The 17,165-nt window shown below is 57.2% G+C and overlaps 1 protein-coding gene across 1 annotated transcript; it reads right to left on the reverse strand.

Annotated features, from left to right (window-relative positions):
• Positions 1-1,816: 1,816 nt before the first annotated feature.
• Positions 1,817-13,881, reverse strand: LOC122918840 (SLAM family member 9-like). Its single transcript, XM_044267738.1, is given in 6 exon segments — positions 1,817-1,933; positions 4,817-4,907; positions 5,102-5,246; positions 6,752-7,048; positions 8,602-8,994; positions 13,809-13,881. Coding segments are annotated over 6 exon segments (1,116 nt in total).
• Positions 13,882-17,165: the final 3,284 nt, after the last annotated feature.

The raw sequence follows: 17,165 nt of genomic DNA on the forward strand, positions 1-17,165 counted from the left end.
TTAAGTGGGTGACGGGTGCATGAGAGAGAGATGCAGGTTTTAGGAAGGTGCTCAGTGTAGACATACTGTGATGCAGATACAGTTCAACAGAAATACCAGGTAAAAGAAAAGATCATCTCCATTATGGTGTTCATCGTGTTAAAATACACGGAGAAAAAAACTAGAGGAAAAAGTTAAAAAGGGCTTATTACTAGATAGTGCAATTATAGATAATTTCTCTAAAAACTTCTCTAAGCTTTTCTGTTTTTTCCAGATTTCTGAAACAAATGAATTTTGTGATTCTCAGAATGTAAATTTAAGGTTTGGGGCAAGTTAACTACAGTGACTTAGTACAGCCCATTTCTCCCAATGATTACAACCCAAAACCTTGGGCAAAACAAAAAGCAAGTATGTGAGGACTCTGAAAAGTGCACAGCCTTCGGACTGGGGAAGGAGGAAGTCAAAACCAGTGAGACCGAGGATGGACGTGAGTTTCAGGGGCTTTTCCTTTCCTCTTTTTCTTTCTGGTTTGACCCCTTGAAGGGCCAAGTCCCCAACCTACGTGGCCAGAACACAGAGCATAACCTCAGAGAGAACCAAGAAAGAGGGTCTCGGTGAGCCAGAGAGTGTGGGGAGCAATTCCGGCTCCTTACCGCCTGCCTGGCCCCGCACTAGCCTCCGAGTTCAGCATCCCACGAAGCCCGAGAGAACCTGCAGAGCGTCTACGGCCCCGGAGAGAGGTGGGAGGTAAGAGAGGAGCCCCGTGGCCAGCAGAGCGTGGGGAGAATCCTCGTGTCTTCCTGTTTCCTCTCACTCCTCTCACCTTGGGGGCGTCTGGTCTGGTCTATCCCAGCACACGGGGAGGACGGGGGAGGAGGGGTCGGTGGGAAGAAGTGTGGCTGTCACATCCGGAGAGCCCCGGGTTCCTAGCTAGGGCTCCACGTGGCCAAAAGATTCGGGGAAATCTCAGAAAAGAAAGAGCAAGAAAAGGATCCCCATCACAAGTCCTAAGCCCGCCTTCGGACGGCACCGCGGAGGACAGAGCTGAGGGGCAGCCGCAGAGACGTTGACACCTGACCTGGGACATAATCCACCACCCGAGTCCCAGGCTATGTGCTGAATGACACCCGTGTCCCGTGGACCCGAGCGCCGTAACGCAGGCTATGAAGTCACCGACAGGGGACGAGCACCCACAGAGGGCGAGGCAGGACTGGCCAGACCGGCGGGGGGCGGGGGGCGTGCCGACACAGAGACAAATCAGCTCCATCCCCAGATGGTGTTTGTAAGGCCCAGAGTCTCATGATAGCCTCCACATCTAGATAAAATTGGAAGTAACTAGCGGGGATGTGTGTCTATCTCAGTCCACGGGCCATGTGAGTCTCAATCCCAGGGTCATGAGTTCAAGCCCCACACCGGGCATGGGGCCCCCAACAACCCGAAACACACAGAATCAGTGCAATCCTCCACGACTCAAGAAAAGGACAGTTGGGTCCCGGGTGGCTCAGTCGGTTGAGCGTCTGACTCTTGATGTCAGGTCAGGTCCTGATCTCAGGTCGTGAGTTCGAGCCACGAATTGGGCTCCAAGGGACACACTGAGCCTCTGAAAACAAGACCCTCGTTGTCGGACACCCCGAGCAGCACCCAGAGCTTCTCACGGCTACTGGTTGCACGTCCCTTTTGTCTCCCGGTCCCACCTGCAGCCCCCCAGCAATGTACCCCGAGCCACACCTGACGTGGGTTTTTAAGCCTCTTTGCTCAGATTTAAAAAGGAAAAGGAAAAGTCCTTTAAATATGCAGGACGGATCAGCTTGGGTTTAAACAATTTTCTGTACGTTGTCTAGACCTGAATGTCTTTGATGTCCTCCCGGGCTGGTTGCTGCAGACCGCTCCGGTCCAGCTCCAGGAAGGCTGTGGGCAGAGCCAGACCTGGCTGAGTCTCGAGGTACCAGGAAGCCTCAGGTCAGCAGGGGCAGCTGGAAAAGCGGCACAGGAATAACCGCTCCTTTCCTTCCCCTTCCTCTGCGGGGACCTGGTGACAGGGAAACAAGAGGTTCCCCTGAAGGACCACAGCAGGTGCCCATCTGTCCATGCACACGGCTCCTCATGCCTAAAGCTCAGGGGCCCAGGGGGAATGCCAGGGGCAGGAGGGGGACTAACACGGATTTAGTCCAGGCCCACGGCATGGGTGAGAGGGTGGGATGGGGTGGGGGGGCAGGGAGCCCCGCGTGGCTCTGGGGGGTACCGTGGCCTCGTGCACTCACCTCCAGTCCTCACCCCTCACTGTCCGGGCTGCACTGAGCATAGGAATCACGTCAAACGTCTGTCACCCACCGTGTGCTGTGTGGCTAATGACAGCGGCACCACCTGCCGGAGTTCCTGCTTCCCAGTGCCCGGGACGTGGTTTCTCCCTGTTCCCCGCCCACCAGCAAGTGAGCTGTAGGGACCCCGAAGGGAGCAGAGCTGAGCTCAGAAACGGACCACAGGACTCAGGGACACAGCCGTGCTGTGCCAGCTACCCCGATGGGACAGTGTTCTCGGACACCTCGAGTCCTCCTTGATACTGTGATCTGTGTGTTTGTGGGACAGCCCTAGTTCTGACCCGACAGCTGCACGGCTGGAGCCTGGTGTGTGTGTCTGTGTGCATGTGTCTGTGTGTGTGTGTGTGTGTGTGTGTGTGCGTGTGTGTGCGCTCCTTTGCAGACAGTGAGGTTTTGGGATGAGAAGCGATTCTCCTTTCCTCTGATCTGAGGGGACCTACCTGATTCCAGTGGAGCTCTGGGTCAGCTGTGAGATGGAGAGGAAAGGACATCTGAGACCCAGTTTTCCTGCTCAAATTACTAATTTGGTCTAATAGCAGGCGGCGCTGTCGCCTGGGGGAATGACGGTGGAGCATGGGAGGAGAGAAAACGTGTCCCATACGAAGGGGAGAACTTACAGTATTTCCCTGGGACCGGGTGAACAGCTCCCACGCCCCCCCCACTCCTGCACATTTATTGCCTGGTTACACACGTGATCACAGATTCTGATTTCCGTCCTGCGGGAGAGGAGCTCATGCTCTTTCTCACCAGGACCCCGGTATTACAGGAAGGGACGTGGGGGACGTGACCCTGCAAGGAGAGGCCAGAGGAGGACACAGGGGCAGGGGTGTAGCCCATGGGTCTGGCGGGCAGCAATGGGGCTCAGCAGTCGGCGTGGGTGGGGAGGCTTCCCTGGGCATCAGCGGTGTGACTGGCCCCTGAACCCCAGGAGCCGGGGCCCCAGAGAGAGGAGGACACGGGGGATGCGAAGGGTCCTGCCCAAACCCTGGGAAGCATCGCCCTGTGAGCGAAGAGTGGGCCTGGGGGACGGCGGAGAGTCTGGGAGCACGGCAGGTGGGCCCGGGGCCAGGGGAGTGGCCGTCAGGGGACCCGCGATGGGGGGGTTGGAGTAGGAAAGGAGCATCAATGGTGTCACATGGGGGTCACCTCCTGGAGGTCCAGGGGTCCCCGTGAGGTGAAGCCAAGTTGTGGGCACAAGTGTGGAGCAGGGGCTGCATGGGGACCGGGTGAGGACTGCAGGGAAGGAGGCGGACGAGCCAGAGAGAGGCACGCAGGAGATGACACGTCCCCAGAGAAGGGCCTAAAGTCCAGGGAAAGTCATCACTGAGCCCCAAGGATCTCAGCGTCCTGTGTGGGCACAGCAGAGAGGGGGACGTGGCTGTCACTCCGTGCAGTCAGTTAAAGCTCACTGTCAGGAACCAGAAACTTCTGCCTGTGCTGAGCAGTAGGAGGCCAGACCGTTGTCCAGCAGGACAGGACAGAAGGAGGCTGGCCAGGACGTGGGACAGCCAGCCGAGTCCCAGAGAGACGGGTCTGGGGCTCCCTTCCCTGGGCTGAGTCCTGACTCCGGTGCTCCAAGCTGTGCGGCCTGCAGAGTCAGCCTTTCTGGCTCCTTCTACTGATCTGTAAAGTGGGCACAAGCTTCCCCACCGCACAGAGAGTCCAGCAGGACCCAGTGAGTTAGCAGGGAGCAGAGTGTCCGAACAGTGCGGGTCACAGAGCCCGCCCTCAGCAAGCAGGGACGACTACGAATTCCCGTTGTCGGTAAAGAGCTCTCAGCGCAGGACTGACGGCTGGGGGTGCTCACGACGGGCCCGGGGGGATGTTGGGATTCTCCACGGTTTGCCCCAGAGGCTGAGGGTCTGAAAGCCAGTTTTATGTCATACAGATGAGGGGACAGTGGGGGCCGTAAAGTGTTGTCACGTTACAGAGGCTGAGTGGTCCTGGAACAGGTTTGGACCAATTTATTTACTCAGTTTCCCCTGATCTACCACTGTGTGTGTCTCACGGGGAGCTTGTGCACATGGATTTAGCACAGAAAGAACTGCTGGATCCATCCAGTCCTCCTCAGAGCCGTCGGAGGGGGAAAGAGGCAGGGCCAGAGCTGCGGGCGTCATGGTCACGAGACAGGTGTCCCCGGGGTGGGATTCTCCTGCTTCTTCCCATTAAATCATGGTCATGGCCTGGCCTGCTGACCTCACTGTAGACCGCATTGAGAGAGTTCTCCTCTTCTAGATGTGGTTCTCCCCTACCCTGGAATGCACACGGAGGGTTCCTGGAACAGCTGAGGGACGCAGAGGGAGCTGACATGACCACAGACCCAGGGCAGCTGACATGACCTCCCCCAATGCCCAGCACTGCGTGGACCCCAGGAGAATATTCTTAAGTTAATACTATGTTGTCTGGAAAGGGTTACAGATACATGGAGACAAAAGCCAGAAGATGACTGGGATCTATAGACACATACCCAGGCACAGAGAGACTTGGGAGAACCCAGGCTGCCTCCTCCCTGGCCTCACCTTGTCCCTGTGGTCTCCAGACTCCTGCTGGCTCAGCTCTGCATAGTGGATGCAGCGATCATGTTCCCATGTTCTTCCTGCAATCCTGTCCCTGAGTCACACACAGATGGAGCTTGAGTCTCAGCCTAAAACCAGTCCCCTCCCTCCCCTTCCATCACCCCATGGCCATGGCCACACCTGCCAGCCTCCTGCAGGGATGTTCCCTGAGCAGAAAACTGTAGGAGAAAGGGAACCCAGTTCATGCAGGCGAGGGAGGTATCTGGGCATGGGAAGGAGAAGTGCAACCTGCCTCTCCCAGGCTCCACGTTCTTCTTCATTCCACGTCTCTTCCAAAGGTAGAGTTCAGCTCCAAGGATCAGGAGCATGACCACAACAGACACCAGGATACCGGGCAAGTGGGCAGCACTGGTCTGTCCTTGTGGTTCTGTTTCTGTCACACAAAGTGTGAAGAAGGTTAAGGCGACAGGGAACTGAGGACGCCCATTGCCAGGCACATGGAGACTCTGAAGGGACCTGGTCAGGAGCTCGAGAGGGAGGAGCATGGCAGAGGCTCTCACTCAGCCGTTCCTGAGCTCCTGCTTGGGGCCGGGGTGCTGAGAGGAGCAGGACATGGTGCCCGCCCTTGAGGAGCCCCTCAGTGGGGGGAGGGCTGACACATGCCAGAGGCAGCCAGCCAGAGCCATCCCAGGACACTAGAGCTTACACCTTGTACCCAGTCATCAGGGAGGGCCTCCTGGAGGAGGTGATGGGCAAGCCTGGTCTTGAGGGAAGAGTAGGAGATTTCCCAGTATTCAGGGTGGGTGAGGCATCCCAGGACAGAGAGCCATGACCAAGAATGGCTGTGACAGCTCCCCAGCCTTAAGCTCTGCTGGCACCCACTGGGGCAGGCCAGAGAGGGACCAGGCAGGAGGACCTGGGTGGGAGGATGAGAGGGAGGCGGGAGCCTCTTTCCGGAAGGCCCAGTGGGTCCCTGAGCCGTGAGCTTCCTCTGGGATCAGGGATATGGAGGCAGCAGGTCCCCCAACAGCAGAAGGGGGGAAGGGGTGGAGGAGCGAGGGGGCACAGGGGGATCTAAGTCATTCATTCACTCAGGGACACGCTGACTGTGAGCAACCGCCCAAGGCCGAGGCTGGGACAGGCATTCCAAGGAGCAGCAGACATGGCCCCTGCCCTCCAGGGATTCAGGCTGCACAGGACACTAATCCTGGGCCAGAGCATCAGCTCCCAGGGTGGGGCCACTGACCACTCCTTAGAGGAGACGAGGTGTGAGGGCAGGACAGCAGCAGCTCCTGCAGGGCCCTGAGCCATCGAGGCTGCGGAGCCCTGTGCAAACTGTTCATGCTGGGACTGCCCCCAGCACGCGACCCTGTGGGACTGCCCAGGTCACAGGCCCCAGAGCCAGCTGCAGGGAGGGGTTCCCTGGATGGGAGTAAGTGGGGAGTGGGGGACTCCTGACCTGGAAGGGCTGAGGGCAGAGGGAGGGGCCTGAGCAGAGGCTGGCAGCCGAGGAGAGTGGGACACATCAGGAACGCAGGCAAGCGGGTGGGTGTGACGTGTGTCTGTGAGACCAGAATCGGGCAGAGGAGCCCCGAGCCCTGAATCGTACAGGGAGTCACCGGCCAGACCCCTCTGATGGCACAGACCATGGACACCCCCAACTCGCTTTTCCTGAAAACCACCGTGGACACACTTGGGATGATGGACGAGGGCGGGGAGGGGTACCTGCTGGATGCTGCCCGGAGCAGCAGGGGTGAGGGCTGGAGAGCAGCACGGGAGCGACACCAAGGGGCAAACGCAGGTTGGATGTTCCTGCCAGAGTCCTGGATGGGGTGACCATGTGGCAGGGGGTGACATATGGGGGACAGAAGCCAAGAATCCTCGCCCAGGGCTCTCTGAGTTCCAGAAGAGTCCCTCCCCTCTTGCAGGTGCACTCACTGTGGCCACAGACGTCCCCAAGGTCCAGGGTGACAGTTTTCTGGTCCACCTGGTTGCTGACCACACAGGTGAGGCTGGGGTTGGGCCAGCTCAGGGGCAGGTTCACAGCCAGTGTCTAGGGGTTGGGGGCTGATCCTGGGGCCGGTCTCTGCTCCAGCTCCCTGGGGAGGCACTCGCTCTCCCAGGACACGGTCAAATCCTGCCTGGTTCTCGGGAGGTCACACTCCAAGGTGAGGTTGCACCAGCCTGGTGTGAGGGACAGATCCATGGCCTGGATCTGGGGACGGGGCACAGGCTCTGGGGCGGGAGGTACAAGAGGATAGTCTGAGGTGAGTGTAGAACATCGCAGCTCCTGCTTTCTCCTGTGGATTCTCCCTGATGCTCTGGCTTCCTCCCACTAAGGACAGGGATTGCATTTGACAGATCACAGAGAAGTGACCCAAATATACAGCAGGTGCTAGAATGGAAAGAGCCACTGAGTTTAGCTCTATGTGATTCCACTAGACTGAGGCCGTCTTATAAATCTCCCCTGAGATATAATGTGGACCCCACCTACCCAAACCCCATAATTTGAGGAAGATGGTGTGTCCTTTAGAAGAAGAAATCAGGGACAGAAAGATTTTCCAGTTCCAGAACACAGGCCTACTTCTCTTGCTTGGATGGTTTCCGGGACAGCACAGCCCGTGGTGCAGACGGCCACTGGCCAGCTCTGGGAGCCCAGAGAGCAGCCCCAGGAACCCCAGGACTGACCGCAGTGGAGGTCACTAGGAATGGCCTCCCTGAGTTGTGGTTGGATTATACTCTGAGCTTGGGGCCCACACGGGAAGACAAGGGACAGACTGATAGTTGGAAATCTCCGGTCATGAGCCTGCAAAGGCCACTCTCTCTCTGGGGCAAGATGTCTCCCTGCTTGGGGGCGGGTGGAGGGGTGCAGGGAGATAGAGCCTCTCACTGAGAGTCTGAGGAGGAGTTACCTTGTGAACTTCCCCATCTGTCAAGGTTCAGAGCTGGACCGTGGAGTCTCTGAGTGAGCTGACTCCGCTGGGGCTGAGAAGGATAGGGGGCTGGTGTGGGGAGAACCACACGTGGGGTTCTGGATCCTGCTAGGTGATGAGTGTCCCCTAACCATGACCACGTGCTGACCCTCAGAGCCCACAGGTGTCTTAGGTTCCAGGGCAAAAGGGAACTGAGGTTGAGAACCAGCAGACCCTGGAATAGAGACGGTCTGGATTCCCCGGACAAGCCCCGTGTGATCACAGGGTCCTCACAAGTGGGAGGAGGCAGGAGAGGAAGTGGGAGGGACACGGTGCCAGAGGGACTCATCCCCCCAGTGCCACATGGGAAGGGGGAAGAAGGAGCCAGAAACCAGATGTCGGTGCCCCTAGGAGGGGGGACAGGAGCAGAAGTGGATTCTCCCCGGAGCCTCCAGAGAGGAGCACAGCCCCGCTGACACATGGCAGAGGCTCTGGGGTCTGACTCCTGCCCTACGGCCCAGGAGGACCCCAGAGGTGGTGTGGTCAGCCACCGACGTGCTGTTAACTGTTACAGCACCACAAGATAGTAAGAGTCTCACTAAGGACCCTGAATCCTACGTGGACAATGAGTGTTACGGCAAAATCCCCGTTTCCCCCTATTCCGTGTTCCCTCCTGAAGCACAGACGTGATTCATCCCTGGTGTGAGTCTCAGCTTTGCCTGCACTTGTGCTGACCTCACAGCATCGGATTTCTGGGGAGAAGATTGAGTCCGAAGGCTGCGGTCTGGACGGAATCCTGCAAGCGGGGCGCACGGACACTCCCGGGGACAGAGGAAGGGGGTCAGCTGTGGGACTGGGGGAGGGGCCGCCACATACCGTAGACCGTCAGGTGGAAATCCTGGTGATACTGTCTTCCTCTCGAATAGGACTCTTGAACCCGGTACCGCCCACTGTCCTCAAGGGTCAGGTTGTCAATCCTCAGGGTCGTTGTGTTGACCACATGGACCCTCTTCTCGAACTTGTCCTGGAACTTGACCCATTGTGGACCATCTACCCCGGGACTGACTTGGAGTACGGGTATGTACATTTTTTGATTTATAATGCCCCACGTAATACTCTCCGGCTCAGCTCCTGGAGGTAATTCTGGATTTTTGATCATGTGAAACAGCACAGAAGCTCCCAGAATCCCCTTCAGAGGAACAGGGTTTCCAGAATCGTCCACGGCAGACCCACGGGCTCCAGGACTCTGGGTCACATCGCTGCAGACACCTAGGGCATAGGATATAGAAACTGTCTGTAGTTTTTCATTGGGAAAAAAAACGAAAACCCTAGAAACCATCTTCCTGAATTCCATCCCGTGTGCCCCCTTGACTGGGAAGGCAGGAGATGCCATGAATTTGAGACGAGGCTGGAATCCCTCCTGGTCCCAGGGGAGCGTCACCTTGAGCAGGTCATGGGAACTTGCTCACCTGCAGTGTCCTGACCCCTGACAGCAAGAGGACGAATGTCAGGAGATCTCGGGTCCGAAGCACGAGCACCTTTTGGGGCCACTCGCGTGCATTTCTGCAGGAGGCAGGTTCTCACGGGGCTGTAGAGACCCCTCGTGCCCACAGGCTGTGCGAGCTCTGCCCTTGGTGGGGGTCCGCCCCCAGGGCTCCCCTCTAAGGAGCAGAGAGTCGCTAACGTGGTGGACAGCCCTCAGGGACAGCGGGTCCGACAGGAGTGTGACCCCATCTTGTTTTCACCCTGTGTCCTGCTCGCTGTGACGAAGCCCACTGCCCTCTTGTGGGCAGCCCTGTAGAGACACCCCCATGGGGAGGGACGGAGGGCAGCCTCTGGCCAACAGCCAGGGAGGGGTGAGGTCCTGACACAGCTCCCACAGGCTCCACTGAGTCGGGCGCAGCCACACTGCACCCCTCCAGTCTCGCTAGCACGTCGGGACTCAAGTGCCACGCGTCCCACAGCCCAGTGCTCCAGCCCTCTCCTCAGAAAGCGAATTGGCCAAAACCTTGCTTTTGGGCTCTCAGCCTCCAGAACCAGGAGGTAAAAAGATTGTGTTGTTTAAGTTTACGCTGTCTTGTTTTGGCAGCCCAGGAAACTGAGGCAGGAGCCCGGGAATTGCAGCCCCCACCCCACGTGGCCCCAGTGAGGGCTCCTGGGGTCTTGCCTGGGCTCCTGGCCAGCAGGTCACAGATCATGAACTCTGGGGTGAGACACACCTGGGGTCACATTCTAGATCTTCCCTTCACTGGGTGAGCGGCCCCGGGCTATTTCCTAAAGTGTCTAAGCCAGGAGCTCCCACATGGGAACCACCAGGACGGGATGTGAGTGTGTCCCCGGGGCTCCCGCAAGGATTAAATGTGACGACACATGAGAAAGCCCCACAGTCACTGCTTCCTTGTCGTCTCATCAGTGCGTTAGGCTGCGGGGAGTTTACAGGTACCTGCGCCACCTGCTGCTCGCTCACCGGAGACCACAGGCTCCCCATGAACATGAGGCCGTTTCCCTACGTTTACTGCTTCGTCAGATTCTGGGCATCTCGGGATCCCAGGACACCCCCTGACGCAGGCGGGTGCGGAGTGTCGTCCCCTTTCCAAGGTGAGAAGGTTGCATTTCAGCCACACTCAGCAGCTTTTGTCTTAAATATTAAGTAGATTCCACATTCCAGTAAAGGAGGGCGCTAGACATGGAAATGCAGCCTCTCCCCGACCTCTGAGCCCCACTGCCGCGTAGCCCTTCCCACAGGCTGCTGCTGTTCCAGGTTCCCGTGTGTCCCTCCTTCGGGGGTCTCTGCACTGACAGGTGCCTACGTGTGTCTCCACCTGCACGACCCCACACCACCTGCGCTGCTCTGCTCCCCCCTTCTCGGCACAGCTCGGGACCAGAAGGGATTCTAGCGTAGCCTCTAGCCTGCGTCTGCACACGGGGACGTCTCATGAACAGCTGTCCGGCCGCACGTGGGGCTCTAGTTCCCTCCACGTGTGACGGGCGGTCAAGCGCCTCTGGTTCCTGCATCAGGTCCCATGAACAGCCTGGGATTGGAGGCTCTGCACACAGGGACATACGGAGTCACAGGCAGGGGCGTATCTGTCCTGTTTCGTGCCCATTAGTCACACAGGCTCATGTGCATCATCATGGGACATACGTGTTATACACGGGGACATATGTGCCACACATGGGAGCACACATACTATACACGGGACATGTGTCACACACGGGGCACACGTGTTATACACGGGGACGTATGTGTCACACACGGGGCATACGTGTCACACACAGGTGTGTCTACAGCACACGCTGGGCTATACACGCCACACTTGTGTGTGTACAGGTTGCACGTGACCGCATATCCACCACACACGAGTGTACACACCACAGGCAGCTGCATATGCGCCACACGTGGTGTGCGTACATCACACTTGGTGGTGTAGACAGTCCCCGTGGGTGTGCAGACACTGGGATAACCCACTAGTGGGTCTTAGACCAAATCAGCTCCATCTCAGCCTCGGACAGACCCTGCTCATCGCCCCTGAGAGCGACCCCGGCGGCTCTCCCCCCAATAATGCTGAGGTTCCCACCGGCACACGGGGATCAAGCTTTCTGCCCTTCGCCTGACTGACGAGAGAACATTATGTCACATTATGTCTAAGGAACATTCCTCCTGTGAATGAACCTGGCGGCTCCTCATGAATTAATGCACAGAACGACGGTGACCCGTCACACCCGCGTCCCCACCCAGTCCACGGCCACGGCCCATCTCGTGCACAAATACGCAGAGTGTGGTGCACACAGGACGCCAACCCCGAGTCAGAGAAGCCGTCCTTGTTGCAACAGGGCTCCCTGAGGGACAGCAGATCCATCCCCAGGGCGGCACCTGCCTTTTTGCTGCCCCCCAGGAATTCTGAGCCCACACTGTCGCTCTCAGTGCCCCCGTGTGTGTCAGAGGAGTCTACCATAGGGGACAAAAACACGGACACTGGTGTTTCTGCCGACCACGGGCAGCACCTGCGGCTCTAGCTAGGCTGTTCCTGAGCAGCTACTCCGAGCCTCTCCCCCATCCTGCGGCAGCTCGCTGTCCTGAGCGGGCCATGCACACTGGGGTCCGCACACTGTGGTCCACACTGGGGCTGGAGCGCGGCAGACCCCACTCAGCAGCAGAGACAGAGGCAGAGAGGGCCCGAGGACTGCAGGGAGCCTCAAGATGCATCTTCCCACCCCTCCTTGGAGGCCGAAGGAAGTGACCACAGGTGGTCCTGGGCTCTGGGTTCTGAAGGGGTCGAGCAGGCTCCCCGACTGTCCGTCCCCGTCAGGACACAGGACGAGGACAGGTCAGGAGGAAGACATAGAGCAGAGGCCTCAGAGAAGCTACAGGTCAGTCCTGTCCAGGGGGAGACCCCAATCCCAGGATGTCACAGCCGGAGGGACTTTGAGGGGACTTTTCACAGAGGAGGGGCTTCCTTGGGGAGACACTTGTCCTGAGTCACCCAGGGCAGAGCCAGACCTAGAGTCGGCTCCCCTCTTCCCTAGCTCAGTGGCTCCCGTGTAGAAACCTGCCATGCACCCTCCCCCTGCAGTCCTCTTGCCCTCCACCTGCCCTGCACAGGGCTCCCTCCTCCCAGCACTGCTGTCTGGTCAGTGGGGTCTGAGCAGATCTGGGGTCTCACCCCCTAGCTATTGCCCCAGGAGAGGGGACTCAAGTACTCGGCGGGCTTTGGCAGGGCGGTGACGTGGGGCCACCTGAGGGTTAGCCGGCCCCTGCTGGGAAGGGGGGAACCCGGGACAGAGGAGGCTCAGCCCTCAGGCTGCGGGGGAGGAGCGGCCCAGAAGCTGGAAGCCCACTCAGGACGGGAGGAAGACACGACAGTGCTCAGATCTGCAGAAGGTGCTGACCCCAAAGAGGGACAGAAGGTCAGGGGCGGGTGGCTGTGAGCAAGAGAGTCTGAGTTTATTTAAATTAGATGAACTTTGACTTTCAACCGTCAACATAACATTTTGTCTTTCTCTTTCTTCCCTCCAGTCCTCCCTGAGTTCCTTTCTCTCTTACCTAATCTTCCAACCTAGACATTAATGGAGGAAACTATGTAATTTCCCGTATGTCTCCATTTAAATAAGTTTGAAAAGGGTTGAAAGCCCACAATTGTTGATAGAAAGTTACCCTGTTGAACTGGTCTCCAAGCCTTACAAAACTCATTTTATAATGATTTATCTCCCTGTTTGCAAACGTCCTGGGATCCCAGAAATTCCCTAGAATCCTTCAGGCATGGACGGGCTGGTGTGTTCACAGCAAACATTACAGACAATAACAGCTTTCCATGGGGTCTGCAGAGTTCAGAACATCAAGAACTTAATATTTTCTCCTTGGTTCTTTCTTAATTTACTACACAGAAGCAGATGGTCTCAGATGAAGTAAGAACTGGAAAATCGGGCTTGCCTTAAAACAGTCATTCAGTTCCTTTTGGGACTGCTTCTGATTCTGTCCTGATCCCCAGGGCACCCCCACTCGGAGCCCAGGTCAGCAGTCTCCCGTTCTGGGCTCATCCTTACACACAGCAGGTGGGCGCAGACCCTTCAATTCTGGGGGCTCCTTTCCGTCCTTTCCAAACAGAATGTCACTGGATTTAGGGCCTCATCTTGCCCAAGGAGCCAGACTAGCATGGCCCCTCCAGCTCAGACAGGGGCTCTGGGTTGGCCCCTCCTGCACACGGCAGCTGCAGAGGCTGCCGGTCCCCTATGCAGGGCAGGGGGGAATGTCCATCCCCACCCCGGGTCCCTTGCAGCCACAGCCCCTCCCGTGTCTCCTCCTTCCTCTCCCCAGGATGCTCTGTGCTCTCCCAGCCTCACTGCCCTGGGAGGGATTCCCTTCATGCTGTCAGGCTGTCGGGTCGGGTTCCCATCCTGGCCTCAGCCCAAAGCTCCCTTTGTTCCCTCTGTCCACCCCGGGGCTCTAACCCAGCGCACCGCGTGTGCTCCGTCCTCACGGAGCTGCTCCGTCTGGTTCTTCAGCCCAGACCCCAGCCAGCCCGGGAGCTCCTGCCTCCCTGCCCGCCCGGCGGCCTCCCTCCCAGGGGGCCCGGGCCACTCACTGAGGAGGAGGCTGGTGAATCGCAGGAGCCAGGAGGCCCCGCACACGTGGGGGTCTTCTGAGCAGGTGCGCATGGCCAGCTGCCTCCCTGCTGACTCAGCGTGGATCGATTCTGCTTCAAGGCAACATCCAGAATACAAATGTAAGATGAGGAAGAAAGCTTCTTCACTCACAAGAGCCCTTAGTCTTCTCCGCACCCCAGGGGCGGGGCTGACTGTCAGTTCTGGGACCTCACGGTCCAGCCTAGAGTAACCCACCCCGTCTCTCATGTTAGCTCAGCACCTGCAGGGGCTTCAGGGGATAACTGTAGAGTAAATGTGGGAACAGCCCCCCTCTAGGAGGTCCGGTGCCGGAGAGGCTTCGTCCCTGTGCTCACAACCAGCTTGGTGGTCTCCCATCCCCAGCCTGCACCCCTAGATCCCCTGACCTCTGTCCCTGGGCTCCCACTCAGCCTGGAGCTCCCTGCTGGCCAGTGTCAGCTGTGGCCAGGCACAGAGTCCCCTCCTAGAGCCAAGGACACGGGGCCTCTCCTGCTTTGGGCCTGTCCTCTGTCTTTTACACCATTTCACGAGTCACATTTACCTTATGATTTTCTAGGAACCTCACTGTCAGGTGTCGCAGTGAGAAGCTAGGAGCCCGAGAACAAAGCCTCCTGGGCTTTGTTTGTCCACACCCCAGTGCACACACAGCATGTTCCCCCTACTGGTCCCCAGGGCATCATCTGCAGCCTAGGGCGGGCCCTGTCCACCCCCCTAGGACCAATCCCACCCCCACAGGAGCGACCCCACAGCCCCCCTTCCCTGTGAGGCTCTGCCAGGCCTGCGCTGGGCTCACACATAGGCAGGGCTGGAGAGGGACACGCACCTCTGGCCACAGGCTCAGCGGCCCAGATCCATGGCAATATGGAGGGTCATGTCTGGCCTCCTCTTGCATGGGTTCCTATAAACTCTGAGAACCGTGGCCTCCCGTGGACCCTCGGGGAGCAGTTCCATCACTAACCCCCAGCTGGTGCCCCTTTCACTGCTCACTGGGCTCCCCCTCAGCTGCTCAGACCCTCAGATCCTCAGGCTGGATTCCCAGGACTGGCCCGGGGACCCGCACTCTACGTGGTCAGCCTGTTGGCTGTAGAACCCATTTTATGGATGTGAGACCCGAGTCCTAAGGGTTTGGTCCTCCCTCCAGCGGTCACCCAGAAGAGCAAGAGGCAGGGTCTGGAGTCCCAACAAGGAACTCTGGGAAATTCCGTGTCACTGCTGCTGTCCCATCCCTGTGTGTGGCCTCCAGCGATCACTGCATCCAGTCTGGGGCTTCCCCGGAACTGCTCTGCGCCCCTCAGCCCAGAGAGCCCTCAGCACTGCCTTGTTCCTCCGCTCCCACCCAGTGATGGGGGAGCCCTTCCACAGGCCGTCCCTGAGCCCTGTGGGCAGAAAGTCCCCGGATGGAGTCCAGATCTGGGCAGCTCATCTCTGGTCCCTTCAGGGTGATGGGGACCAAGTCTGTGCCCCTGTGTCCGTCATTACAGCCCTGAGCGAGCCCTGTCAGTGTAAGAACTGTTTGCTTGTGCAAACCCCAGATTCGGAGGGAGCTCGGGTGGGAGCCCCCAGCGGCCTCCTCCTTTTTCACACCCGCAGGCAGAGGAAATAAGCCTGTGGTTGCATCTTGCAGGCTCTGAGGTCCACGACGGGCCTTTGCAGACCACAGCCGCCGCCTACACTGGCTGAGTCGCACAGAGGACAGACCTCCAGTCCAGCTCAGGGTGGGATTGTTTTCCCACACTTGGGCTCTTCTGGAAACTTCCATCCTGTCTGGACACAACTCCCTGGTTGACAGAGAGCTGATGACCTTGAGCCGGAGGACATGTGCTTGTCAGTGTGGCTTCTGTCCTGACCTTGGGCTTCCAGCTGGACACCCTCCTGGAGATGCAGTGTCTCGTCCGCGCCTGGAGAGGCCCAGACTCTCGGACCAGACATGGTGAGGCTGACTCTCTTTTTCGCACGCCTTCCCTGCATGTCCCTGGCACAGGGCAGTTCAGCCCTGAGTCCCGAGCTCTCAGCACTTTGGAGACGGGGAGCTGCTGCGGAGTCGCTGCGTGAGTCCCTTGGCCTGTGTGGGGCTGGTGAGCTCACCTGTGCTCCAGGAGACTCCAGAATGCCCTTAGGGGAGAAATGTCATGCATCAGGAACATGCTTCCTCTCCTTTCTAGATTCCTAGAAACACCCCCATGCCCCCTTCCCCTCATTTTCCTTCAGAGAAGCAGGAGTGACCTTGGGTATAGGCAGCCCCTGAGGGAGAATTTCCACACCAGAGTCTGAAACCCAGTATGGACATATCAGTGTGAATCAGAATGTCCTCCCTGGAATGGACACTGGATTCTTCCCCCACCAGAGAGCAATACCAGGAACCCAGGGCATCAGTGATTTCGAGTGGCTGTTGGATGGGAAGGGATGGGTGAGGAACAAGAAATTCACTACTAGATCCTCTCAGTAGTTGCCGAAAAAGCACTCGACAAAGTACAGCATCCCTTCCTGATCAAACTCTTCACAGTGTAGAGATAGAGGGTACATACCTCAGTATTATCAAAACCATCTACGAAAAACCCTCAGCAAATACTATTCTCAATGGAAAAAAACCAGAGCTTTCCCCCTAAGGGCAGGAACATGACAGGGATGTCCACCATCAACACTGCCATTCAACAGAGTAGAAGTCCTTGTGTCAGTGGTCAGACAACAAAAAGAAATAAAAGGAATCCGAATCAGCAAAGAAGTCAAACTCTCACTTTTTGCAGATGATATACTTTATGTGGAAAACCCAAAGGATACTTTATGTGGAAACGATACTTTATGTGGAAAACCCCAAAACTGCTAGAACTCATATAGGAATTCAGTAAAGTGTCAGGATATAAACTCAATGCACAGAAATCAGCTGCATTTCTACACACCAATAATAAGATAGAAGAAAGAGAAATTAAGGAGTCAGTCCTATTTACAATTGTATCAAAAAAACCATAAGGTACCTACGAATAAACCTAACCAAAGAGGCAAAGAATCTGTACTCGGCAAACTATAGAACACTCATGATAGACATTGAGGAAGACAGAAAGGAAAGGAAAGACATTCCATGCTCATGAATTGGAAGAACATATATTGTGAAAATGTCTAACTACCTAAAGCAATCTACACATTTAATGTCATCCCTATCAAAATACCAACAACTTTCTCAAAGCAATGGGACAAATAATCCTAAAATTTATGTGGACCCAGAAAAAACCCTGAATTGCCAGAGGAATGTTGAACAAGAAATCAGAGCATCACAATTCCAGACTTCAAGCTCTATTACAAAGCTGTCATCAAGATAGTAT

The sequence above is a fragment of the Neovison vison genome, chromosome 10 (assembly GCF_020171115.1).
Source record: "Neovison vison isolate M4711 chromosome 10, ASM_NN_V1, whole genome shotgun sequence".
Lineage (NCBI taxonomy): Eukaryota > Metazoa > Chordata > Mammalia > Carnivora > Mustelidae > Neogale > Neogale vison.